At 38.0% G+C, this 26,345-nt stretch overlaps 1 protein-coding gene across 6 annotated transcripts; it reads left to right on the top strand.

The window, feature by feature from the left end:
- The first annotated feature begins 263 nt into the window (after window positions 1-263).
- On the top strand, window positions 264-25,957 carry LOC101790444 (glutamate carboxypeptidase 2). 6 transcript variants are annotated; one of them, XM_021278698.4, is made up of 19 exons: window positions 264-1,094; window positions 2,020-2,128; window positions 4,659-4,845; window positions 5,903-6,004; window positions 9,061-9,186; window positions 10,400-10,586; window positions 11,437-11,530; window positions 12,823-12,921; window positions 14,014-14,099; window positions 15,158-15,277; window positions 16,615-16,697; window positions 16,941-17,004; window positions 17,547-17,614; window positions 19,253-19,344; window positions 20,138-20,228; window positions 21,026-21,290; window positions 22,002-22,083; window positions 24,099-24,191; window positions 25,204-25,957. In XM_021278698.4, exons 1-19 carry the CDS (start codon window positions 977-979, stop codon window positions 25,391-25,393), a joined length of 2,256 nt encoding a protein of 751 aa, XP_021134373.4. In that variant the 5' UTR covers window positions 264-976; the 3' UTR covers window positions 25,394-25,957. The 6 variants fall into 6 exon arrangements, with proteins under 6 accessions (XP_021134373.4, XP_027323011.2, XP_071888908.1 ...); XM_027467210.3 differs by having other exon boundaries at window positions 921-1,063; XM_072032807.1 differs by having other exon boundaries at window positions 1,074-1,198.
- The last annotated feature ends 388 nt before the right edge of the window (window positions 25,958-26,345 follow it).

The following is a 26,345-nucleotide window of genomic DNA, read 5'->3' as shown; positions in this document are numbered from 1 at the left end:
GACTTGTCAATTAACTATGTGTTTACTACATATAGACTTGGATTTTACTGTTGAGTTTTACAGCTGGAAATGTGTCTTAAGCATGCATTGCTTCCTCAGCTGGCATTGGAGCAAGGGTTCTGAGCACGAAAATCTGTAAAGAGCCCGGGAGGTCATCCCTACATAACAAATTCCTCTCTGCTCATCGACCTAAAGGTATCGCCTCCTCTCAAACATGAGATCAAACTGAAATGGAGAACCAAACCAAAATGAATGAGTTGAGATTTTAAGACGTGGAAAAAGACTCAAGCAAAATTAAGCATGTAGGAAGCCAGAGGCCAGTCTCCAAGCCAGGAGCTGGCAGTCCCAGGTGAAACACACACTCGATTAGGGGTTGAACCTCAGTAAAATGGAAATCCAGAGTGCTGAGACATCAAGCAGTCAGTCTTCCTCCTGGTAAATGAATTCACAGGTGTGTCTGTGTTTCTGAATAGAGCATTTCAGAGTCTTGGGAATTGGGGTACACTCCTTGAGAAAATAAATGTGTTAAAGTAATGGTTTTTACTTTTTCCCCCCTTGTTTGGTCTTCACTCTTCCATGTATCCTGTAGGGGATGGCACAGCGCTGTGTGTAACAGCCACAGTGAACCAGGAATGGAAATCATTGCTTCACCTCCTGAGGGCATTTGAAACGTGGGGTGCCAGGATATCTAGGACAGTGGATAGAAGGGGAAAGCAGGGGAGAACTGGCCACGTCCAAGCGGACAGCGAGACCTCGGGACAGGCTCTGGGCGGGCTGAGGTCCCGATGGCGGGGTGAAAGCCCCTCACGGGTGGCACAAGGCCCTGTATGAGGCACCGGGGCAGATATTAGCACTGGGGACCCGCCGCAGGCGGCCGGGTCCCGCCCGCCTCAAGGCGCCGTGGGGCGGGCCAGCGGCGGGACTTCGGCCGGCGGGGCGGGCGCTGCGGGGCGAGGCGGGGAGCGGCTCCGGAGCGATGTGGACGGTTCTCGGCACCCTCTCGGAGCCCCCCGGGCCCAGGGCAGCCAGCGGCCGCTTCTGGGCTGCCACCCTGGGAGCAGCGGTGGGGCTCTTCCTCCTCGGGTTCCTCATCGGTACAGTGCGGACTCACCCGCCGCGGGTCGGGAGGCTCTCCCGGCCGGCCCTGGGAGCTTCCAGCCGGGGGAGGCGGCTCGGTGCCGGACTGAGGAGCGGTCGGGTAGGGGGGAAGGTTTGGGAGGGCTTCCAGAGCCCGGGGGCTCCGTGCCAGAGGTGAATCTGTGGCCGGCTGAGCCGCCATCTGCCCAGCAGCAGCGGCTGTCTTCCGTCCAGAGTGCCTTTTTGGCTAGTTATTGTATAATTTCATTTGAAATGTGGTAGTTAGGCAAGAGAAATGGCTTTTGTAGTGTGCTTGGAGTTGGTGGAAGGGCCCTGACTGAGTGGTGCCAGCCTGTTGCCCGCTCTGCTCCCTGCCGTGTCCCCGATGTGCCACCTGTGTAATGGCTGCTGCGTCTACACTGAACACGTACAGGCCCCGGCTTACAAAGAGGTGTCAAAAACTCTCCCTAGACAGGTGTTTCTCTCATCACTTAAGTCTGATAACACCGCTACAGTAAGGGAACGATTCCAGAAAGAGAGCCAGAGAGTGAAAAAATAGTTACAGGACATCTGTTTCTCACAAAGGGGCTCTGTTTCTGTACGTTTTCGTAAAGCTGCTGCCTTTCTGAGGTGATTGGGAGCGTGATGTGCTGGTGCTCAAGGAAGATAGATTGGACTCCTCAGCATCTACAGTAAAATGACTGTGATGAATAGATAAAATACAGTATTTTATTCCCCTCAATATGTGCCCAGGTAATAAGTTGTCTCACTGTGGTGTGGGACTACCGCTGACATTACCAGGTTGTGGTCGCTTGACTGTGCTATGATAAAAAACAGCTGTAAAATATGCAGCAAAATACTTGTGGTGATACTGAAGAAAAATTATGTGTGTCATGGGGATATTCTGGTGTTTTTACTGTTGTATTTTGCTGTGTTGTGTAGGCTGGTTTGCAAAACCTGTAGAAGAGAAGACATCTTCGAGTCCTCATGGAGAGGTGAAGGCGGCATTTATGGCTGAAATGAAGGCTGAAAACATCAAGCAGTTTCTTTTGTAAGCAGTGTGTAGGCTTATCAGTCAAAAGAAAAAAAAAAAAAAGAAAAAAAAAAACAGGAAAAAAGCAGGAACCAGCCCATGAATATTACCAGACAGAGCATGGTGTATGGGTTTTTGGCCATAGGTTTTACATGTTTTCCAGTGAGATGAGTGCAGTCCATCTCAGCTCCTTCCAGTCTTACTTGTGTTGAGAACACTTGAGTTGTTGTCAGTAATCTCGGTGCTTAAAGTAATTAAAAATGGCCAAGTTCTTGCTTAGCCTTCGGTGAATGCTTGTACAATGATGTAGAGGTTGACTCCTTCTCTTATGTGTGGCCTGTTTCAGCCTACAGCAGTGTTTACCTTACATTCTTTTTTATGTAAAAATTGTTTATTTAGGATTAGGTTGTATGACTAAACTTAAGTTGGGAGAGATTCAATGGAAAATAGTGGGCCACATCAACTTAGAAGAAAATCATACTAGTATTTGAGCTTGCAGTTCTTCCTACAGATTAGAGCTTCATACCTTATTGTTATTCTCCCTTCTGACTTTCTGACCAAATTTATTAGATAATCTACATGGTCAGAATGATGACTGATAATTATTCACTTTCATGAAGAAAGATAGATTTCAATGCTTTCACCCTCTGCACGGTGAATAGCTAGAACAGTCATCATAGATAAAGGTTAGTCATCTAAGAAGTATATTAAGCTGTTGATAATAAAACAAACACCTTTTAGGCTGTAGGGTCTTTTTAAGACCATGTTTTTCCCCAATAATTTATTAATCTCATGTATCTTCTAGTAATAAAATTAGGTGATTTTAACACTACTTTGTTTCTTTTATTACATCTTAAAAGCAAAGCTGCTCATTTGTTAAAATGAATGGTTTTAGGTGTAGACAATAGAACTGGGTGTGCTGTTTATTCCCAACCTGATTAAATAGCAGGAAGTTCTGTCTTGCTGCAAAACCAAATTACTAGAAAAAAACATTTTCAGTTTATAGGTTGTGGCAATCCCACACATTTCATTTTAAGTGCACTTGCCACAAACTTTTGCAAATAAGTTAGCTGGAAAGTACATTCTCTTTACTACATAATAGACACGTACTGGACTATGTAAACATTGAAAACCAAATACTTAAGATTTTTTTTCAGTTGTCAACCTGTGTTTTGGCTCCTACAAGGCCAACTGTTGCTAAAGAACCCTGTAAAAGGAACTTTCTGCCCTCAAAGCTCCCTGTCTCTATGCTAACAGTAAACATTGTATTGCATTTGCTGACATGCGGCCAATTCTGTGGTGAAATACAGCAGATCCTTTGTCACTACTCAGAACTACTCATGCAGGCAGTCAACAACTTAGAACAGGAAATGAAGAAAAACACAATAGTCAGTTAAATGGGAATATAATACAGGAGAATGTTATTGCATAATTCAAATTGTAATAAAAACCTGACACTTAAATATTCTAAATCTTAAAGAAAACAGCCATTGGCTCTAAACATAACCATGGTGTTGGTTCAGTATGTTATCCAGAAAATGGTGCCTTCACTGTACCAGGGACTTCTCTAGTATAGTGTTGATAAAAGCTGTTGACATTATCAGAGGAATATGGCAGCATTTGGTACAAAAAGCAGAAGTGTATACTTCTTTTGAAGTAAGTGCTTTGTTTGCTGCTTTTATAACACTCACTGGAACTCAAGAAGGAAAATTTTTCCCAACCTTATACCTCTTTCTTATCCAAGAACCCGTTTCTTTGATTAACACCGTCTCGTGTGACACGTGCTTCTGTGGCATGTTGGTGGCATGGTCATATGACTAGATGAGGACATGATGACAAACCTCATTCATCTGGGAGATTCTTTGGCTCAGTTCACCACTAGGCCTGCTCAGTGGTCTGAGCAAATTTTCTCTTTTTCATGCAGTGGGTTGCTCACTACTCATGGTATCTTTCACTGTTACTGAGTCTGGATGTCTCTGAAGTCACAAGGTGCTTAGTTTTTCTGTTCCTTGTTTGTAAGCCACTGTGAACTCTTATTTGCCAACAAGACATGCTCAGAGTGAACTTTTAGATAAATCAGTATTTATGCCAAAATTAATTAAAATAGTGGCATCCAAGGAGAATATCCAGCTAATTAAATGCAGGGATCAGAATAATTATGCACATTTCTCAATCGGATGCCTGGAGGTAATTATACTTGATTCTTTTATCGCTTTGCAAGGAAGCTCAGTCTCCTTATGCACAGATGTGTTTGGCCCAGGGTTGCCCAGAAGACAAGGAATAAACCAAGGACAAGACCCCACAGCTGATGTCATTAGGCCTTTCTTGCTAAGCCACACTGCTAGCAAGATGTAAACACCTGCAACAAACTGAAATCCTTTTCCTCAAGTTAAGTGTAAGATAAGCAAATACCTAAATTCAGAAGAGTCTGGGTCCTAATTTAGTTTCAGTATGGTCTTACATGGGGGTTTCTTTCCAGGTAGGCTAAGAAGGGTTTTGATTACGAGCTGCAATTCCTGATCCTGACCGATTACTTCTTTTTCTCTAGCAATTTTACACAGCTTCCACACCTCGCAGGAACAAAGGAGAATCTGCATCTGGCACAGCAAGTCCAAGCTGAGTGGAAGGCGTTTGGTTTGGATTCTGTTCAGTTGGTTCATTACGATGTCTTGCTCTCTTACCCTGATGAAACTAAGCCAAACTACATCTCAATAATTGATGAGTATGGAAATGAGGTACAGAAAACATCTGTTTTTGCAACCAGGGAAAAAACACCTTCATATACCTGGGAAGACTGGGAGGGAAAGCCATCCTCTGCTCTGTTCATGATGTTGCACCTGATCCAAAGCTCATGGAAATCAGTGGTTACTGTTTATTTTTTTCCCTAAATTTGTATCTTCGTTTCTTCAGCTGTATGCTAAGAATACTAATAATTATCCTACTTCATGCAGCATACTGACATACATGGATGAAAGGAGAATTATTTATTAGAATTACTTTATGTAATTCAATTGTTTTAAAATTGTTCTTTTATTAAGAAAGAGGAAATCAATCATTGTCAGCATTGTTATTTGTATTGATTCATTATACAGTATTGATGATTGTGCTAAATTCTGAGCTGAGGCAGGGGAAGTTTAGGCTTGACATCAGGAGGGGGTTCTTCACAGAGAGAGTGGTTGCACACTGGAACAGGCTCCCCAGGGAAGTGGTCACTGCACCGAGCCTGACTGAATTTAAGAAGAGATTGGACTGTGCACTTAGTCACATGGTCTGAACTTGGGTAGACCTGTGCGGTGTCGAGAGTTGGACTTGATGATCCTTAAGGGTCCCTTCCAACTCAGGATATTCTGTGATTCTATGATTCTATGATTCACTTTCTTGAAGATCATAGAGTTTATGCCTTGAGACTGACAAATAAAATCAGTTCATGACAGAGCAGCTCTAGTGTTCATAGAAGCTCTGGGGATGAGCAGAATGCACGATTTTTTTTACTATTATGACCTAACCTTCTGTTACGTGCTATATTGAGACCACTTTTGAGTAGCCTGTGTTCATTTAAATGAGATTATCTGCAAAGAGTGGAGATGGGATTTGTGAGATCACATGTTGAACCTGCATATGGAAAGTGATGCCCAGTAGTTGTTAAAACTTGTTAAAGTTTTGGTCACACCTCATTTTGAGTTATGAAACTAGAGTCCTTTAAACTGTAAATGTCTGTGAAATGTGCCTATGTAGACAGTACTTCTTTTTCATGTTGCTTGTTTTACGTTTTTGTTTCTTCTTTCCCAATAGATTTTCAACACATCATTATCAGAGCCTCCTCCTCCAGGGTATGAGGCTGTTAGAGATGTGGTGCCACCCTACAGTGCGTTTTCAGCCCATGGAATGCCTGAGGTAAAATAAAATAGTAAAAGAAACAGAGATAACAGAAATAGGAAATGGAAATAGACAAAGATGGGATACTGTAACATAGTGTAGCATAGCATTGAATGGAGTAGAGTAATGTGAAATTCCCGGATCTTAGGCATTATTTGTTCAGAACCTGACATATCACCATTGGGAAAGATGAGCTAGCTCTGTTGTCTATGATTTTTTTTTCTCTAGATGGAGTTAAAATTGGACTGTTCTGCCTCAGCCTGAAAAATGTGGAAAGAAATCTTTAAAGTTGTCAGCTGCTTTAAGCTTTTGCTGATTATTCTGTGAATACACACCATTCTTTTCCATTTTGGTGAACAAATAGGACTCTTATATTTATGTAGCCAAATTAAAAAACTGATTTTCAAAATTCTGCTTTCCAAGGGCTCACACACAGGTATAACTGTGCAAGTTTATGGTGAGCTTTAAAATGGCCTTTGCCAGCACTTCTAGCTGGTGGAAATAGGTGTTACTGTGATCAAAGTTTAACACTAATCCATTCTATCTTGTACAGATGGTACCAGTTGACGATCTTTCTTTTGCATAGCTGGCCTTTGTAACAGGATTTTTCTATCCTATGAACATTAGTGGATTCAATCAGTAATTTATAAGAATAGAAATTATTTTTTGTTTGCAGTATCTTTCCTGCCTATACATAGGATAATGTAGGTTGGCAGGGCCCTTTGGAGATTATCTGGTCCAAGCTCTGCTATGAAGTGTGGATGTGACTTTGAAACCTGATAACAATGCCTTTAGTCATCATATAGCCCAGTATTAAATTCTTATACTTTCTGAAGTTTGTTAATAAGCTGTGCAAGTCCAAAAGACAAAAGATAACCTGTATTCATTTGCCTCAGATACTCAAAGGAAGCTGGAGAACCAGGCAGGTAGCCTCTCCCTTAGGATATGAGAGCTTTGAGCATTTCAAGAATTGCTGTGGGAATTTTGGAATGTAACGTAAGGTAAAATTACTGGATTCTGACTTTGTATCTTAATATAATATCCCCAAAGAAAGACAGAATAACTTCACTGCTTTATTTGGTTTCTTCAGAGCTATGGTAATGGATGTGATATAAGAAATAGTAAAAACAAGTTTAAAAAGCTGCAGCTTCCTTCTTCAGAAAATGATTTTATTTTAATTAAATGTGAAAACATTGTTTCTGAATGAAATAATACCTAAAAGACGGATTATCTTCTCAAAATACATTGCTTATGCTTCCCTTAATGCGTAGTACTTTGACAGAAGCTCCAGGTACCTAGCTAGTGCAGTTAGCAATAATGTTCTTTGGTGAGCACTTGTCTGCATCTATACTGCAAATAGCATAGGAGGGAGCGTGTATGTAGCTCAGCAGTGGGAATGCTCCATGGGCTCTTCTGAGTTTTCCCATATCCGTTTCTGTACTTCATGTTAAAAGCCATTCTATTAAACAGATCTAAGCTGTGGAGAGAGAGATTTGGAACTTGCCAAGTGCATTCATCAGTCTCTTGCTTTCTTTGTGCTCACAAATCTTGCAAACAATTCCTGCATAAAGGTCCATATTCAATGAAGGGAGAAGGCTATACAGTACCTGCATGCCAGGGTAACTGCAGTCTTACAAGTAGGACAGCCCCCTGGAAAGTGGAAGAAATGGATCAAAGTTCTTCACACTGAGAGAGACCAGGAGCTCAGCTCTCATGTTTTCTGAGTGAGTGCTCTAATCAGGGAGTTGTGGAAATACCATTGGGCACCATTACAGTTTCCTGCAGTTGCTCTTTAAAAATAAGTGGTAGTGACTGTGTTTTGAAAGTTAAATACTGCCACAGTAGGATAGTAGCTACTTGCCAGTTAGAGTGAGACCCTGCAGAGATGTAGAAATAGCTGCTACTTTCTGGTTCTCGGTAAATGGTAGATGGAATATATCCTGGTCTCCGATACGAATTGTCATAATGCATTTTTGTTCTGTGTGGTGTATTTCAATTAGATCCCAATAAACAGAGGAAAAAAAAATAAGCTTTGAGCAGAAGTTTCTTTTAATAGATTTTTTTAGCAAAAAATACACAAAGTGGTGAAGTCACATTCTTAAACAGCAGTACTAATCTCTGTTCCTTCCTTCCTTGTTAAGTGATTGCAAAAGTACCCCCATCTCGGTAATAATGGTCACAGATAAGATGTGTGCTTGAGACCTCTAACTAAGCTGAAAGAGACCAGACAAGGCATTTTATGAGTCCACACTACATACTTATAGCTTGTGTTTTTTAATACTTTTTAAGGGGAGTCTCTACAAACATGAGGGATTTTATGATACTTCTAGGAAATTAAATTGTTGCAGTGCTCTGTTGAGACATTGATACCATTGGTGTAGTTCTTAGTCCTTTTAATGAAAGTTAAAGATGAAGAATTTTCAGAATGTTAAATGAATTTCATTAAGGATGCCTGATGTGCTGTGTAATCACAGAATTGAAGGGGTTGGAAGGGACCTTGAAAGATCATTGGGTCCAAACCCCTGCCAAAATGTATCCAGGAATGACAGAATCTCCAAATAAGTACCTTTGAATGTTGTTTCAGAAATCTAGAAATAATACAGTAGAAGTTCCAGATGATTGACAATCAAAATAAATATACATTACACATAAATAAAGTATTCATGACTGTGTTTCAAACATGTTATACAATAGTTGGTGTGTGATTCTAGTGCATAGGATGCAATTACTATTTACTGTGATTGTCTGGATCTAAAATACCTCTGTCTGTCCAAGGCTGCTTACAGCTTAAATAGACTATGAAGAGAAGTAAGGGCCATACTCTAAGCATTTACACTCAGTTTCTGTTTCAGAAGTCACATCTTGTATTCTTCACAGAGTCTGAGGTCACACAATTTTTGATGTTATGAATCTATTAGGAGTCACTTACCTACCTAATTGTCTTAGGATCAAAGAAAAATTCATACAAGAACCTGTCCTGGAGCCCATTGTTCTCAGCTTATTCTCTTCCTAGGTCAAACCTTCATGGTATGTTTATTGACATTCTTGTTTCAAATTCTGCCTCTTTCTATCAGGGTGAGTTAGTGTATGTGAATTATGGCCGCACAGAGGACTTCTTTAAGCTAGAACGTGAAATGGGAATTAACTGTGCAGGAAAGATTGTTATTGCCAGATATGGGAAGATCTTCAGAGGAAATAAGGTAATGACTCCATGTAAGAATATTACTTGCGCTATCCTTTGGTTGATTTCAAGAGACTGAAACTCTTAACTAAGGTCTTTTGAAGCTTTTAGTGCAACTGAGTTTACATAGAGGTGCATTCAAAGTGGATTCTTTAGTAGGAAATATAAAATACTTATTTGATGTTTATATAATGCATCTAAAAGATAAATGTAATTAAGTTGGAAAATGTTAAATATTTTAGTATTCAGCTGCATACTATATTATTTTTCCAAAATGTAACTGATAAGCTTGGATGATACACTCTGAACTAAGGTGTTCTTTCCTGTAGATTCAGATGTGCTTTAAGATCCCCATGTTGTAGTTATTGATAATGGTTTCTGTACACTAGACAAAGGCAGATCTACATGGAGGTTATTTTAAATTCTGTATTTATTAATTCCATATCCCTATCACGTAAACATTTTAAAATGATATTTTTCTGCAAATTTCCATGGCCTGACAGGAAAGTACATAACCATGTGCATACTTCAGGTGCACACTCAAGTTATTTCCTCAAAAGGGTTGTAAAGAGACAGTCTATTGTAAGCGTGTTTGCCTCTTGAATGAAAATTAGTTTGACCATAACTTGGACAAGGCTATATTTTTAATTTCTTGATTACTTCAGAGTGTCAAACACCAAATCTCATGGAATCTCATTGGAATGCCAAATCTTAATGAACACTCTTGACTGATCTTCGGCAAGCTTTAAGTAGATAACTCACTGTTTTACATATATGCCATTTTCAGCAGTGAGAAGTGACATTTGACTTTTATTCTGGATCAGGTAATAATTTCACTAAATTTTTAAAGGTTACCACTCTTAAAGATACTATCTGAATGGAAGAGACTAAAGAAGGTATCACTGTCTGTGAATCATTTATTAAAATGAAATACAAACACATCAGAGTTACTAGTATCTAGAGGGAGGGGCAGTTGTCCTTTGATTTAGAAGTGAAATGTCCTCATTGACACAAAAGTTGATATCTGATATCTGTATATGTACAATAATAATACATATCTATATATGTATTTTCCAGAAATTTTATGATATGAGACTATTATGGGACCTTTACTTAGTCCAAGCTGTGTAAAAGGCCTTGAGCTCTAATCACTGTAATTTTTAATACTTTCTTTTGCCCCTTGAACATTTGTGTCAAACTGTCTGGATAGGAACCAGAGATGTGCTTTGCAGGTGAGAAATGCTGAATTGGCAGGTGCCAAGGGAGTTATTCTGTACTCAGACCCTGCTGACTACTGTGCCCCAGGAGTAGATCCCTATCCAGATGGCTGGAACCTTCCAGGCGGTGGAGCCCAGCGTGGAAATGTGTTAAACCTGAATGGAGCTGGGGATCCTCTGACACCTGGCTATCCTGCAAAAGGTGAGATATCTGTACCCTGGGCCATCAAGTACTTTCTAAAGCGGTGCTGGAAGTTATTGTGGTACTTGAAATTCATTTATCGTCTGTACAGTTGCAAAGAAAAAAGCTAGAGTTGGTGATCTTACAGATGGATCCCTGTCCGCCCCCTCAATAAGGGTTCATGTGAATGCTGTAGGGAATAGGGAGAGCAGTGCAGTGCCGTAGGGAGTATGAGGAAAATCCATTCTTTTCCATACCTGCTAGAGAAATGGCTTCTAAATGTTGATGGTTGTACATACTGTGAAAAGTAATATCCTGGTTTGTAGAAAAAAAAATCATTTGTATTTTAGCTATGTCCAAACAAAACCTGGACCTCATTTTCTTCGCAAAAACAGCAAAACAGAATATTAGGTAGCCTAGTATATAACATTGTTTTTGCATCTCTCTGGTAAATGCTTTAGTTCCCAGCTCAGTGTTCCAAGCATCAGGATATGGGGTCCCTTTTTGTTCTTGTAGTTTCTCTCTGGCTTTTTCTGAAGTTCCTTCAATGAAGAGAAAAACGTCTATCAAAAACCTTTTCAGTGCAAAAAAAAACCAAACACAAACCAAGAAATAATTTTAAATTTTCCAGGCAGTTCTGAATGCATAATTGTAGATGTTGTGGGAGAATGGGAGATTTTTTTATTATTATTATTTTGTCTCTGAAAATATGTTGATGAAGCATAAAGAAGGCAGTCACTGAGGAAATGTCAGCCCAACTTCTAGTGAATTGAAATGATTATCCCTGACTCTTATGTTAAGACTGTGCTGTAAATTGTACAGACACCTTCTGGAAGTTGTAAACATGGAAATACCTGTCTTCTGCTTTCAGAATACGCTTACCGATTAGACAAAGCCAGTGGTGTAGGTCTCCCAAAAATTCCAGTTCATCCCATTGGCTATCATGATGCTGAGTCATTACTGCGGTAAGTATTTGGGAGACATGAAGAATTTTAAACAGACTGTTCAGTGAAAGCGTTAAAAGTATTTGAAAAGAAAGGGAAAAGACTTGTTCACTTTGCTTCTTCCACTGTAGTTGTTGAAATAGTATGTTTGTACTTAGGTTCTGTGTAGGAAGTGGACATTCTGTTACCTATTACTGCATATCAGATACGTGCAAAGGGTTTTAGAAAAGGTCCTTTGTAACACATCAAGTATGAACTGCAGTTATAACAATTAGCAATCAAGCATACTGAAGTTATAATATAACTCAGTTTGAGTAAAGGCAAGGATTTGTGGAACTGCCATGGTACCTGCCTTGTGAAAAAGACCAAAAATAAAATCATTCATTTATCCAGGTAAATTCGTACCATGTATCTTTGAGGGGGCATTATCTGCACTCTGGTTTTAGTTCTATGAAGCTTTCTTTCATCTTTTGTATTATGTTGCATAAATATGAAATGATGCTAGCAAACCAATATAACGATACTGGAAAAAAGGCAGTGTCACAGGAGATTTAGCAGACATGTATGTTTCACTACTTTATATACTAAGTATGCAAGTGTGTTGGGTCTGTCTGAGCTGGAGTCACCTTTTCCCTGACATGAAGACAGGCTCCCATCTTTCCAGAGGATGGTATTAAAATTCATAATTATCTAAACAAACTAAATAAGTTGAAAAGAAAAACAAGATGCAGTTGAGTTAGCAGGTGCAGCATTGTCCTTGTATATTCACCTTAGAACAAGAAAAGATGACTTTAACTCATATTTCTTCAGTTTTAGACATCTTAAAATCACATCAACTCTGTCTATGGTAACATACTAAAAAATGTCCAGAGGCAGGCACTGAAAGACAACTGCTTGTCCTGTTAAACCGTTAGAATGGCCCAAATAACTCACTCCTGAATAAACTGTAAATGCAGTTCAAGACAGTAGAAAGATCCATGGGCCATTTTCAAGAGGCAGTTTGCTTGCAAAACCCTTGCAAACGAAGACTGCTTTCCAGGATAGCTGTAGACCATTCCAAGCTGACCTCAATGTGCAGGGGAATTCCTCTATGTTAATTTACTAATATTAATGTAGCTAAAAATACAGATTAATCCCTGTGAAAGCTTATAGTACAAAATACTTAAGACAGTGACCCATTACTGTGGTCTACATTTGTATGGGACTTAACAAGAATAATAAGATGGGTTCCTGGTTCCTCATTTGTCTTTGGTGTTATTGTAAGATGACTATAACTAATAATGATAATATTTTTTTTTTTTTTTTCATAACAGTAATATGGGAGGATCTGCACCACCACATAGTAGCTGGAAAGGAAATTTGAATGTGTCTTACAACGTTGGTCCTGGTTTCACATCAAATTATTCTACAAGGTCAGTTTTGTTTCATAAGGAACTTGTTTGAGATCAGAGAAATACAGGTAGAGAATCTGATGAAAAGTAGAATAGTTGGGGCTATTTGCATCATTCCTTTGATTCTGACCATTTTCTGGGACAAAATGCTCTCACTGCAAAGCTGCAGTAGATTTTCATCTCATTGGGTGGATATGACCGAATTGCTTTAGTTTCAAGCTAATCTTGAGCCAGGTTCACTTGGAAAACATCTAGCTTTTCAAACAAAAAATTTAATCAGAATGGTTAATTTTTAGAGAACTGAATTTGTCTTCTAAATTCATGTGGGTCCAGCTTTTGATTTTACCAATTGCTGTATATAAAACATTATAAACTACACGTTAAGTTTTCCAGAAAGAAATGCTTTAAGTGCAACCTCATTTTTATTGGTTTAGTTTTGTATTTAAACTGATTTAGTAATTACAGTTTAGCATTAAGTCCAGGTATTTCACTATTGGCTGCACTTCTTGTTGATTTCAATGTGAAACATTTGACCTTTTCTCTCTGTCTTAGTCAAACCATGTGAAAAATTCTTCCTGAAAAAATAAAATTAAAAAAGGCAACCCTTGAGGATGAGTTGTTGCACCTTCAACTGTGTTGCAGATAAACAAAGTTTCTGACACAGCTCAGGCTGTCTGATTCTTGTGGTGTCTGAGGTGGCACATCAGTATGATCACACTGACTGTGTTGGAGTTGGTTCTGATTTATACCAACCTCTAGATTAGATTGAACTATTTACCTTTTTAATATTAGACAGTTTTCGTTTTTCTTTCACTCTAATTTAAGAACTAGCTCCTAGCCAAAAAAAAAAAAAAAATTTGGACCTCTTGAGATCGTTATCCATATAAATCCTACTGACATCACACCAAATGCTGTTTGTTCTCAATAGCACAAGTATAAATCTGGGAAAAAAAATTACACTGAAATATTTTCAAATTTACTTTGGTTTAACAGTGGGTAAATTTAGCTGAAATCCTTTCATTACACTTTATATTTTACAATTTTTAAAGGTGGTGATGTTTTAATATCTAATCTGATGGATATTCTGTTTGGATTTTCTTCCCAATGCACTAGAAAGGTGAAAATGCACGTTCATAGCAACAACAAAGTAACAAGGATTTACAATGTGATTGGTACCATCAGAGGCACAGTGGAACCAGGTAAAATAGTTTGTCTTCAGTGTAATGTGAGTGTGCAATGACTCCTACACACACTTCAGAGTTAGGGGAAATGAAGAAGATAATTTTCTCTGAAATACTGGACCGTGTGATCTTTGTGTTGAAATATTTACTGCAGCAGATTTCATATGTCTCAGAGTATGTCAGCACTTTCACTATACATGCTGATTTTTCAAGGTGGAGTCATACTCTAGACAGAAATATTTTGCTTCAGGCAGGTAATTTTGCAACTGAAAGAATACCCTTAAGTGGATATTTTTCCCTACTAATGGAGGAACATTATTATCAATCACAAGAGTTCAAAACCAAATGGAAATGGGGTATAACAGTACAAGTCCTGAAAGAATTTGCATTCCATCTGAACACATAATTTCCACCACTATTAATTTATTGCCTGTCTTACAGTCTCCTGTAGCCAGTGTGATCTTTACACTATAAAAAAACATATATAGACATCCCTAGAATGATAACAGCATTTCATCTGTAACTGCAGCACTTCTCTGTTGCTTGAAACAAAACTGTTAACCGTATTGTAGTATCACATAGATCTAGTCTGATTTGGATCATATTAATCACATTTCCATCATGATTGTAGGCATTCCTTTTTATGATTGGTAATACATATACCCATTGAAATACACGTTTTAATGCTGTGAGTTGTCATGCTGTACAAAAATAATTAGCTGGTCAGCTTCACCATGAAACACAGTATTGTAAAATGTGAAAAAATGGGGTTCTGTCTTCAGAGGAAAGCCACAGTATTTCTAATAGTAGAAGTAGCATTATGGAATTTAGGAGATTTTATGTATATGAGGTTGAATTACTGTGCTTGACAAGTTTTTTAACACTTGCTGAAAATGCAGAAAAATGTCTTTGGAGATTTAAAATGTCTTTTGCGTTTCCATTAAATGTATGATAAACTAGTAAGCTTTGTTACCTGATGCTTACACATTTATATGGAAAACTAAAAATTACTTCCAACTAACAACACTATGAGGAAAAAAAAAGTTTTTTCTAAGTAAACTTCCCTATTTCTCTAGACAGATATGTTATCCTGGGAGGCCACCGTGACTCGTGGGTATTTGGTGGTATTGATCCTCAGAGTGGAGCAGCTGTGGTTCATGAGATTGTGAGGAGCTTTGGAAAACTGAAAAAGGAAGGTAATTGTAATGAAAGACTAACGCACACTAAAACCACCACTGTCAACAGCGCCCATTGATATGGCTGGGATTGAAGCATGTGCTTAAAAGTAAACGTGTATCTCTGTGATCTCTCAGATAAGCACACTGCTCTGCAGCTGTTAACTAGTTCCAGTTACAACCCATCAGTATTTCTGAATTATTTCTACTCAAGAGAAAATAGATCTGAAAGAAAACAAAACACAAAGTAGAAGATGTGAGGATAAAATAAATGAGACAGTCGGATACAATTGATTGCTGTGTATTTGATGCTGATCATACCAGATGTTTCAGTGGTCCTACTAAACTGATACCATGGTGGTCTTATCAACAACACTTCAGCAGGGCAGCATTGGGAGTCTTCTCATCACTTGACTCGAGTTTGGAGACAGACTCAAGAATGAATAAAGTCTGTGCAATGCAAAGAATGAGGTGTGCAAGCATAGTATAGGAGGTAATGGTTAAAAATACCTCATGCCTAGTTCATTAAAATAGGAAAAAAATGTCAACTACCAAATTTCTGTTGTTGTCAGAGCAAACGCTGTTACCGTCCCTGACATCCCATGGAAATAAGCTTTGACATAGCTCAAATACTGTGCTATAGGAGCTTTCTTTGCCTACCCACTGCACTTAAAACCTATTAGCATTCAGTTTCCTTCCCATTCCATGGAAGTTATTGGATATAAGGGGATACTCTCCTTAGAATGCAAGTGGAAAATAAATTAAAAAAAATAATAAAGTTGAAAGGGAGCAAAGATTGAAAGGTTCCAGTAACCTCAAACTTTGGGCGAAGACAAAGGCAAGGCAATATAGAGCCTGTACCATTTGGTATGAGTTTAAATGCAGAACTTCAAGAGAAAGATCTTTGCTTTGAAGGTTACAAGGAATTTTGTAGGTATTGAAATCTGGTATTTGGGAAACAGGTCAAAGAAATTCAGTAATGGATATGAAAATATGCCAAACATACTTTTCTGACAAAGTAGACATTATTTAAAAATATGCACTAAGTTGAATTGAGCAAAAAGAAAAGGTTTCTTTCAAGGATTTACGCACATGCACATTCTTTTTTTCTTGTTCAGAGTTAAATTTTAGAAGTTTCTGTTGAGAGAAGAGCACGTAAACATTTTTATCATCATATTGAACCAATAGATTGCTAAAAAAATTAGCAAGGCATTATTAGATTAGTAAGGAAGTTATTTTTAAAGGTCCTTAAACATACCTCTTTTTCCACAAATCACTATTAAAGATCACACACACCCTCCAAGTGACACAAACTATCTTTATTTCTGTAACACACTTTTCATGGTCTTTTATTGCAGGATGGAGGCCAAGGAGAACAGTGATATTTGCAAGCTGGGATGCAGAGGAATTTGGCTTGTTAGGATCGACAGAATGGGCTGAGGTAAACTGACAGTGTTAAAAGAGAAATTTTCACAGTGGCAGATCTTTGAGAAATATGTGCCAGAAAGCAGCACTCCTTCTTTCCCTTGCTCTCTCTCTCTTTGTTGCACTTAGGAACTACCAAGGCTCATTGCAGTAGGTTATATGATATTTTTCCCAGAAACAGCTGTTTGTTCTGGGGGTGGGAAAATCATTCTGGGAGAAAAAGTTCATCAACATTTTCTTTCTCTATTCCTCCTCATAGGAAAATGCCAAACTATTGCAAGCACGAGGAGTAGCTTACATCAATGCAGATTCCTCTATTGAAGGTATATGGTTTCAATTTGCATTTAGTAGTGGTGGTATATACAGGTGACCAGGAAGCAGTTTAACTTGAAGATCTATGAAAGCTCCAAAATGATAATGTTGTTGGCTTAGTCCAGGAGTAGATATGGAAGAAAACTGTCCCAGAATCATAAAGTATCCTTCAGGTATTCCTGTTGCTTCAGGAAAGATGTTCTTTGCAGCAGCTGAACTATTTGGGAAATCATGGGGAAGGACAAGTGTTGTGCCTCTGTCAGCAGTTTTATAGTAACTCTTGAATCTGCATCCACTCTCATAATGTATGTAATCAACATAGGGACATAGGAAGAGCTCTGAGAGTTGCTTCAAAAGGTGGGCTATAATTCATCCTAATTAATACAAATGCATTAATTAGATTACAGGAGGAGACCCCTTCTGCGGGGAGAATCAGCTTGTTCCTTGTAGTGTGTGTAACTCTCTAGTCCCTTTCTTATTAACAAATAATGGCACAAAGCTTTGGCTGAGGAGACATTACTTGTTCGTATAAATAATTTTTCCTGTTTTTCAGGAAACTACACACTAAGAGTGGATTGCACGCCACTGATGTACAGACTAGTGTACAGTGTGACCAAAGAGGTAATATTGCTTGAAATTTTTAGCCAGAATGTTTAGTACTCACTCACTGGCTGGGGCTCTGTGCATAAAATATGACGTCAGGTATTGCTTTCTTTTCTAACTGCAGTCACCCTTTTTAAGTCAACAGCTTTTTTCCCAGGAGTGGCAAAGGGATTTCAAATGTATACCTTTAAATTATTGGCTATTCATGATTTTTTCTCTCTTCCTGTGAAAGTTCTCCTTCTGAGAACAAACTATTAAAGAAATTCCATGAGCCAGAGAACAAGAACAAGCACAAATGTAGCTGCCCAGTCCAACAGCTCAGGTGCCCGTGGTAGTGGAAGAATCTGTCTGTCTCCCTTTAGGCAGGGGAAGACGTTAGGGTTGCTGAAGTGTTGTTTTTAACATGGTGTGGCAGGTTGGGTCACTGTGCTCATTTTCCATGGATCCTGTTAGATACTCAATGGCTCTGCCCATGATGCTCTCATACGTATTTATGTGGCATATAAAATTAAAAGGTAGGGACATTTCTCAGGAAATAGCATCTATATCTTAAATGTAAGATGTTCCTTGCTCTGAGAGTGGGTCTTAGAGGCTGATAATAAGGGCTTTTTGTTTCTTTTCTGTTCATCTGCATCAAAGCGTGATCATTTATTTCATCTTCTGTGTGTTTTATATATATGCATGTAATATACATTTAACTGCTCCATGTATTCTGTGAATTTACTGTATGTGTCTTCATCTGCTATGTCTGCTTCACCCATCTGTCTTTTCCAAGGTCAATACTTTGTTATCTCTTGGAAGCTGACTTTAGTCTGCAATGAAAGTAAGGGAAGGGTAGTAACTCAGTATAATAATTTTCTGGCAATTGCAAGGCAACAAATAAAATTTAACTCTGTTAAAATTAGATGCCCATTTACAGATATTTCTGTCTGGAACTGCAGAAGAGCTGATCACCTGCAGTTCCCATGGTAACTTGTGCTAAATGCGGGTGTTCAGAACTGTCAGAAAATCAGGTCATTAGAGTCTCAGTTTGGACACCAAAAGCTATCATTAAAATGTTGACCTAAATACCAGTAAACATGGTTGCATAACCTTCCCCGAGCTGGGAAACAGCAACAAAGGCTGATGAATGCCTGTTACTACACTCGCTTGGTAGCTGATGTTTGAAGGGAATGCTAATCAGGAAGGAGATGCTGTGTAACCCCATCCAAAACGAATCTGTAGCAAAAAGCATTGACGCTGTTCTATAAACAGTCAGCTCTGTGACCAGAGAGCCAAACATGCTTTATTTTGACTGTTATTTTGAGAAATTCATAACTTCATAAATAAATATAGTTATTCATTCATAAATAAATATAGTTATTGATAATTCTTAATAAAGACAATTAAAAGTGTAAATATTGATTTGAAATGTTTTGCTTTCCTTCTGTTTTTTTTCCATCTAAAAAGTTGCCTATTTTTAGCAAATAAATATTCCTTTGAAAAATGCTACTCATATAAAAGGTTAAAGTGAAAATGCAGAAGGGCTGAGGGGCTTAAGAGTATTATTTATTCATTTCCCTAGGCCATAGCCAAGTGATGGCAGGTTGTAGTTTTGTTGATTGGTAACATTTGAAATTGTACCCTTTGTCTTCTTTTACAATACATATTTTCTAGATACCAAGTCCTGATGAGGGGTTTGAAGGAAAATCTCTCTATGAGAGCTGGTATAAAAAAAATCCGTCAAGAGAATATAAAGAGGTTCCCAGGTCAGTGACAAAAGAAAATCAAAACTTTGCTAGAATTTATTGTAGAGTGTGGGTTTTAAAAGAATACATACACTTGAAAAACTGAGCACTTGAAAGAAAGAGTGTTAATTTCAGCTGGTATAGATTTCAGAATTTTGTTGATTGCGGCTCATACAGTGTTGTACAACATTTTTGAGAACTTGCAGTTGTAGAATGAACAAGAGTCTTTGTGTATGAAAAGTACAATTTTGTTGTATTTTATAGAGATTTAGACAATAAGGCTAATATATACAGGCCAGTGGCAGAAGCACAAGATGGTAACATGGACCTACCCTTGCACTTGCTTCTGGTCTCCTGGAAGGCCTCTGAGGTTGAGTGGCTGAGGAACATACCAGGCAGGTTCTTACAACACTCTCCTTCAAAATTAGCAGGGTTCCTTTAATGAATCTTGTATATGGAGTTGTGCTAGTACTGTTCTGTTTTCTCTGAGCTTAGAGCCTGGGATATTGGAAGTTTAACAGGAGTTCACTGGGTCTTTCTTCTCAATGACTAAAGACAGTGAGTTAAATTCTTCCCCTGAGTGTTTGATTTCTCTACAGTGACTCTGCCCCTCTGGGAATTACAGTTGTTGGTAGGAGGTACATGCAGTGCAGGAGTCTGGGCAATTCATAGTGTATTGAAAGAAAGAGCGTGCTAGAGAAAGACTGTGTAGTGACTGTACTGGAGAATAAATAGCTATCAGTACTTGGAAACAAACTAAAAAATATATTTTGGGTATTGTCACTCAAGGCGTTTTCCTTTTTCTTGTTAAAAGAATAAATAAATTGGGTTCTGGCAATGACTTTGAAGTCTTTTTTCAACGTCTTGGCATCGCTTCAGGCAGAGCACGTTACAGTAAAAACTGGGTAAGTCTGTGTCTTTGTAATTACATCTCCAATGTAACTGCCTGAGTAATATCAACTGTGTAATTGAGCCATTCAGTCTTTCAGCTTTTTGGAGTCAGCTTAGTGTGTCAGAGTGTTCATTACTAGAACTCTGTGCTACTACAACACAAATATTTAATAAATAGGAATGGTCAGCTTGGTGTCAATCAGACAAGAGAAGAAGGAGACCTTTGTTCAGAATAACTGGATGTGCTCAAAATTACTTATGGCTGATGAAGGCTTGAGTGGCTTCTGATGACTTTTGAATGAATTGGGATGGCATGTGAAGCTTTAAATTCAAAAATGGCTCTTGTTTCACAAAGAAGATAAGTTTGACTCTGGAGCATGCTGTAAAATGAGACCAATTGAGAAATGTTCAAGGAACTATCTATTAAATATGATCTTTTCTCTGAAAAGACATAACCAAAGACATAAACAAAAATGGCAGTTGAGATTCAAGCAATGAGAGGAAGGGCAACCTTATCTTAATTTAGCCTGCTAGCAGTTATATGTCCATTCTTAGCTACCTTCTTTAGGATCTATACCCGGTCAGTGGAGAGCAGTGTCTGAGTGACCATCTCATCATAGGTTAATGTCTAGGAGAGCCACCACTAAACAGTTCTTCTCATTTGATTGTATGTAGTGGCTACAGAGGGTTCATGTGACCTGAACATTTAACTTTACAGTGCTTTGAATCCCACAGCAAAGGTTTTCAAGCATACCTGCAGTATCCACCACTGACAGAAATTAATGGTTTTGTTTGGTTTTGTTTGTTTCAGAATGTAGAAAAGTATAGCAGCTATCCAGTTTACCACAGTGTCTATGAGACCTATGAAATTGTGGAGAGATTTTATGATCCCACTTTCAAGAATCATCTGACAGTAGCTCAGGTACGGGGAGGGCTGGTGTTTGAGTTGGCCAACTCTGTTGTGCTTCCTTTTGACTGCAGAGATTATGCATCAGCTGTGAGCAACTATGCTCATATCATCTATAATATGTCAAGAAATCATGAAGAGCAACTGGCAACATACAACGTATCCTTTGGTACGTACAGTCATTATCACATTCCTCTGTTAGTGTTTTATCTCATTGTATAAGCCTTGTTCAGGCCTTGGTATTTGCTTTGTGCTGTACAAGCAATAAATAATACAAGAGCCACCCCTTCAAACAATTTGAAATGTGACTGTTTCCTTCACTAGTGTGCCATTGCAGAAGCTATCCCGCTGCCATGGAGAGCTAACAGTTCCCATCACGTGTTGGTCAACTCTGAGATCAGACTAGGTTGCTCAGAGGTTTGTCCTGTCTGGTCTTGAAGACCTCCAAAGACAGCGACTGCTGCTAATGACTTATGTGCCTATGCACACTCGCTTTCTTTCTCTCCCTGCCTCCTTCCCTCACTCTCACTAAAAACTCCTTTTATGTGGCAGGATAATGGAAATGCACAGGCTGTTGGGCTCTATAAAACTGTGCGCCTACCTGAACAGTCTGGTTCTGGCAATCCATGCTCTTGACATTTTTCAATTATGAAATAATAATGTTCACAAAAATACTGATTTCTATTGTTTCCAAGGAAAGTTTTCACACAGAATTACATAGTTTTTAATATAGGAGTGTGGAGTTACTTGATTGTTGTTCATCAAGAATGATCAGATTATGGTCACAGTGAAAGATAAGCAGTTTTATTTTGAAGAATTTGATTTGTTAAATGGTTTATTCAGAATTTAAAGTTAAACGCTTCCTTTTTTCTCCCACCAGATGCTCTGTTTTCAGCTGTGAAAAATTTTACAGAAGTGGCTGCTAACTTTCATGACAGACTGCAGCACACAGACACCAATAAGTAAGTTTTTTCTTCCAGTCAAATGTATGGGCTCAGAGGGCATTGTCTTCTCTTGCATTTAGTCCCCTGAATTACCTTGAAGTCCTTATGGATTCTTCTTTTTAAGGATCTCGTTACTCTAGGAAACAAACTATAGAACTGTTGAACTAGTGAACATCAGAGATGCTGCAGAGCCTGGGAATCTAGCCATTTAGCTTTGAAAAGTGTCCAAGCTAATGAGTGTCAATTCTGCTCAGGAGCAGCACCAGGATGACACATGGACGTGACAAGACTGTTGGTTAGCATGAGCAGAGCCAGCCCATGTGTGTCACTTCCTCCAGATACAGACACATCCTAGGATTGTATCACTGGATTATCATTAAAGAACTAATGATGACTTGTAGTCTTCATTTGCCACTCTAGTTTTCAAGTTACTGATACTACTTAATGAAAAAAACAAACAAAACAACACATCTGTACCATGCTTGTAGTCATGGCAAGCTTTTTGACAGGCTTTCCAAAAATTCTGTATAGCACCTATGCCATAATTTGCACTTGAATTAATTCGTTCTTTGTAGGCCATGCCCAGAATTAGAAACTATGCTTCCTTTTATATATACATACATGTATGTTGCATTTATTGGGAAGAATCTAATTTAGCTGTACGCTGGCCCTTATGGAAGACTAAGTGAGAATAAAAGATATCCTTTAATGGCAGCAACTTTCAAGATAAATAATTATCTCATAAGTAAAATATTACATTTATGGCATATGATGCATATGATATTTGTATGAACTTTATATTTCTAGAGCATTTACACTGCATCATGTTACTAGAAAAACGCTAATCTGTATGAGCAGAAAAATTACCTTTTAAGTAGTTAGAACACTAATTGTGTTTTCTGTTTTATTTTTCATTTACAAATCATAACTTCTATCCCCACATCAGATCTATTCTGCTTTTATTGTGATTTTGTAACTTCTGTCAGTTATCACAGCTTACATACTTGATTTACCATGTAAATTTCAATTCATTTGTTTTTCTAAATCACAAAAGTGTATCAATAAATATAGCAGAAGTTTCAAAATATGTATAAGAAAATAATTTCCTGTTAACCTTTGTGATCCAGTGTGGAAAATAACATGTCCTGCAGAATTCTGCAGCACGTTAGCGGTTGATAAAGTTCAGTTCAAAATAATTTCATTGATGGAAGTCCTAAAGCTAAGCATTAATTCAGCCAACCTGAATCAGTTTCCATTTACACCCATGTAAACTTGAAACAATTTCATTGACAGTAGTAAAATTACTCCTGACTTACAGTGATATAAATTTTACCACTTTTTCTTGGTAAGTGCTTTTGAAGTTCTACAGTAAGTTACTTTAGATGTAAACTATCAAACCCACATATAGTCAGTATATTCTTCTTCACAGTTCTTGTATTTGTTAAGCATCAGTAGTATGCCCAGAGCTATTCAAAGCACACAGAAACAGATGGTCTCTGCTGAAGGGAATTTACAATCTGCTATCAGACAAATACAGTTCTTGGATGACTCAAAAGATGATTCTAACATTACAAGTTTCCTGTTTCTCAGATGTTGTAGTTTTACATATAGAAATAAATGTGATTTAATTGAAGTAATTTGCTGCTCACTGGCTTTGTAGAAAATGGAGTTTTGTAGAAAAGAAGAGAATGGTTTGTCCTAGCATCCGAATGAAAAGGAGGTATAAGAATAAAATGCAGCATGAGAGAAAATACCTGAAAGGCTTTCTTCTTTTACAGTATTTCTTGGCCTTTAAGAAAAGCTTTAAGGTTTATAACTTTCAGGTTATAAGCCAGGCTGTCTCACAGTATAGAGCAGCATAATTCTCTTGTGCAGGTTGGCTGTCATGCTCTGTCTTCTGTCTTCTACGTTTGAAATTCAGCCCTGTGGATGTACTGTCCTTCATGAATGCACAGCTGTATCCATTGTGGCACTGAAGGACAGTGGGCCAAACACTCTGTAGCTAACATGTTCTTCTCTTGTTTTGCTTTTAGCCTACTTGCTGTCAGATCATTAAATGATCAGCTCATGTTTCTAGAAAGGGCTTTCATTGATCCACTTGGATTACCTGGAAGGCCATTTTATAGGTAAGAAAGGCTTTACATTCTGACTGGAGTACTGTATGAGAATTCCTTTATGATTTATAGGTCTCTAGATGGAATTGTAATGGTTTTATTCAATGTAGTAAAATTAGATTAAATAGGACAAATGAGATTGAAAAGCATAAACAACATCAGGGAAAACTTCAGTGAGATACTCTGTACGGTGTAGGAGTCCCATTTTAAGCCTATTCAGATCAGAAAACCCATTTCCATTGATTTCAGCGGGCTTCTAAACAGATCAAAAAGTTTGTCTGTTGTCTCAGTTCAAGTCATTTCACTGATAAAGGAGGTTTGGTTTCAAAGTGAAATAGGGTATACTTAAAACATCTCGAATTTGACCTGCCATAGCAGAACAGCCATGCTAGAAAATACACTGTAGAGGGCAGTACTCCAACAGCAGTGAATTCATTAGTTCTCTCTTCCAGTTCAAGAGATAAATCTTGTTTGAGAAGCAGAATAGTTGAGTCTAGCCTAGCTTTTTGGTCATTCCTACCACTCTGTATTCAGATCGGTCATCTTTCCAATAAAAAGTTCCACTAAAAATTAAGTGTAGAAAGAGAATGTAATATCTACAGTCCTTATATCTCACACGACTTCTGGTTAAAAATCTATTGAGAACAGTCCAGAGCTGTAAAGCATGCTTGTATCTGTCAAACACTGTGTACATCTATGAGAAAAGGTGCTGGCTTGCTTTTTTTTTTTTTTTTTAATCTTTTCCTTTCATCTAAAAAAAGGGAAAGAGTGCTTTATTCAACTCTATCTCAAGTCTTAGCTACAAAGTTCTTGTATTCAGATGGAATAATGTAGCTCATTTTATTTTCTTGCTTAACAGACTATAGGCAGTATTGCTATTAGATATATATATATATATATATAACTATTTATTTACCCCTTCATTATCAATAATTTTAGATTTGTATAGAAAATAATATTTCATTTTCCTAATGCACAATATTATTGTGTTCTGTTGTTTTTTTCCCCCTCAACTTCCCTACAGACATGTTATCTTCGCTCCAAGCAGCCATAACAAGTATGCAGGAGAATCATTCCCAGGGATCTATGATGCCATGTTTGACATTAAAAATAAACCCGATCAACATGAAGCCTGGGAAGAAGTTAAGAGGCAAATTTCCATTGCTGCCTTCACTGTACAGGCAGCAGCAGGAACACTGAAGGAAGTAGCTTAAATATCAACAACATAATCATCAATGAAGACTACAGATAACAGCTTGCAGAAGCCTCAAAACAAGAACTTGTAAAACACTAAGAGGATTATTAGAAAGAACACAAAACTCAGACAGTCTTGTTCTTTGCAAATAATATAACCAAGTGCAATGCATTTAGCAGTGTTAAGGTAAAGTAATCCATTCCGAGAGCTCAGGCTTTAGATAATTAATGAAGTGAGAGTCTATATTTAAAAAAAAATCAAGATTTTTCTATTTCCTATTTCAAAAAGTGCTAACCACCGGATTTATTTTCAGAGCTGTGAATTTTGCTTGCTTTATTAATTTCTATAGTAATCCTCATAGTGCATTAGGAAAACAGAAGACATTTAATGTTTTTATCAGTTTCTATCTTTGTTGTTGACGTTCTATTTTTTACCTTAGAATTGCATAATATATACAAGATAACATTTTCAGCTCTCCTTTTAGATGAAGATTCACATATGAAGATGGGAAAACTGTCACATGCTGCCTGAGGAATGTATCATGATCTTAACAAGTTTTGGGGCTGCCAGCCCAAAATACTCATTCATGATGTTCTTCTCTTTACATGCAGTCTTTCAGCTGTTTGCAAATAGAGTTGAGCAAGAAGCCTTTAGTCACCAGCGTAAAAACAAGGCAAAGCATCTTGTCAGACTATTATGATCTCACAAAACATGTCTTTCAAGATGAAGACCTATTTTTATTCCCTTATCCCAAACGTACTTGTGCTAATTCTTGCCATAACAAGGCATTTTTCATATGAAAACAATTAGCAAGGAAAATTCATCATGTCTTTAATTTGAGAGGATACCAAATTATTAATATCTTCATGGAATCTGTATTTCTGGTTTTGGCATGCAGCTTACTCGTACAACAAGCTACTCAAAAGAGTACAATGGGACAATAAAGATCAGACCAAAGTCTCAGAAAATCA

Source organism: Anas platyrhynchos, chromosome 1 (assembly GCF_047663525.1).
Source record: "Anas platyrhynchos isolate ZD024472 breed Pekin duck chromosome 1, IASCAAS_PekinDuck_T2T, whole genome shotgun sequence".
Taxonomy (NCBI): domain Eukaryota; kingdom Metazoa; phylum Chordata; class Aves; order Anseriformes; family Anatidae; genus Anas; species Anas platyrhynchos.
Note: the sequence above shows the minus strand (reverse complement) of the source record. Positions and strands in the feature narration are given on the sequence as shown.

Excerpts from the sequence above, each read along its gene's own strand:
- LOC101790444 (XM_021278698.4), top strand. The coding sequence starts at position 977 with ATGTGGACGGTTCTCGGCACCCTCTCGGAGCCCCCCGGGCCCAGGGCA. Across the intron at positions 4,846-5,902 it reads TTGATGAGTATGGAAATGAG|ATTTTCAACACATCATTATC; the intron begins GTACAGAAAACA and ends CTTTCCCAATAG. Across the intron at positions 19,345-20,137 it reads GAATATAAAGAGGTTCCCAG|AATAAATAAATTGGGTTCTG; the intron begins GTCAGTGACAAA and ends TCTTGTTAAAAG.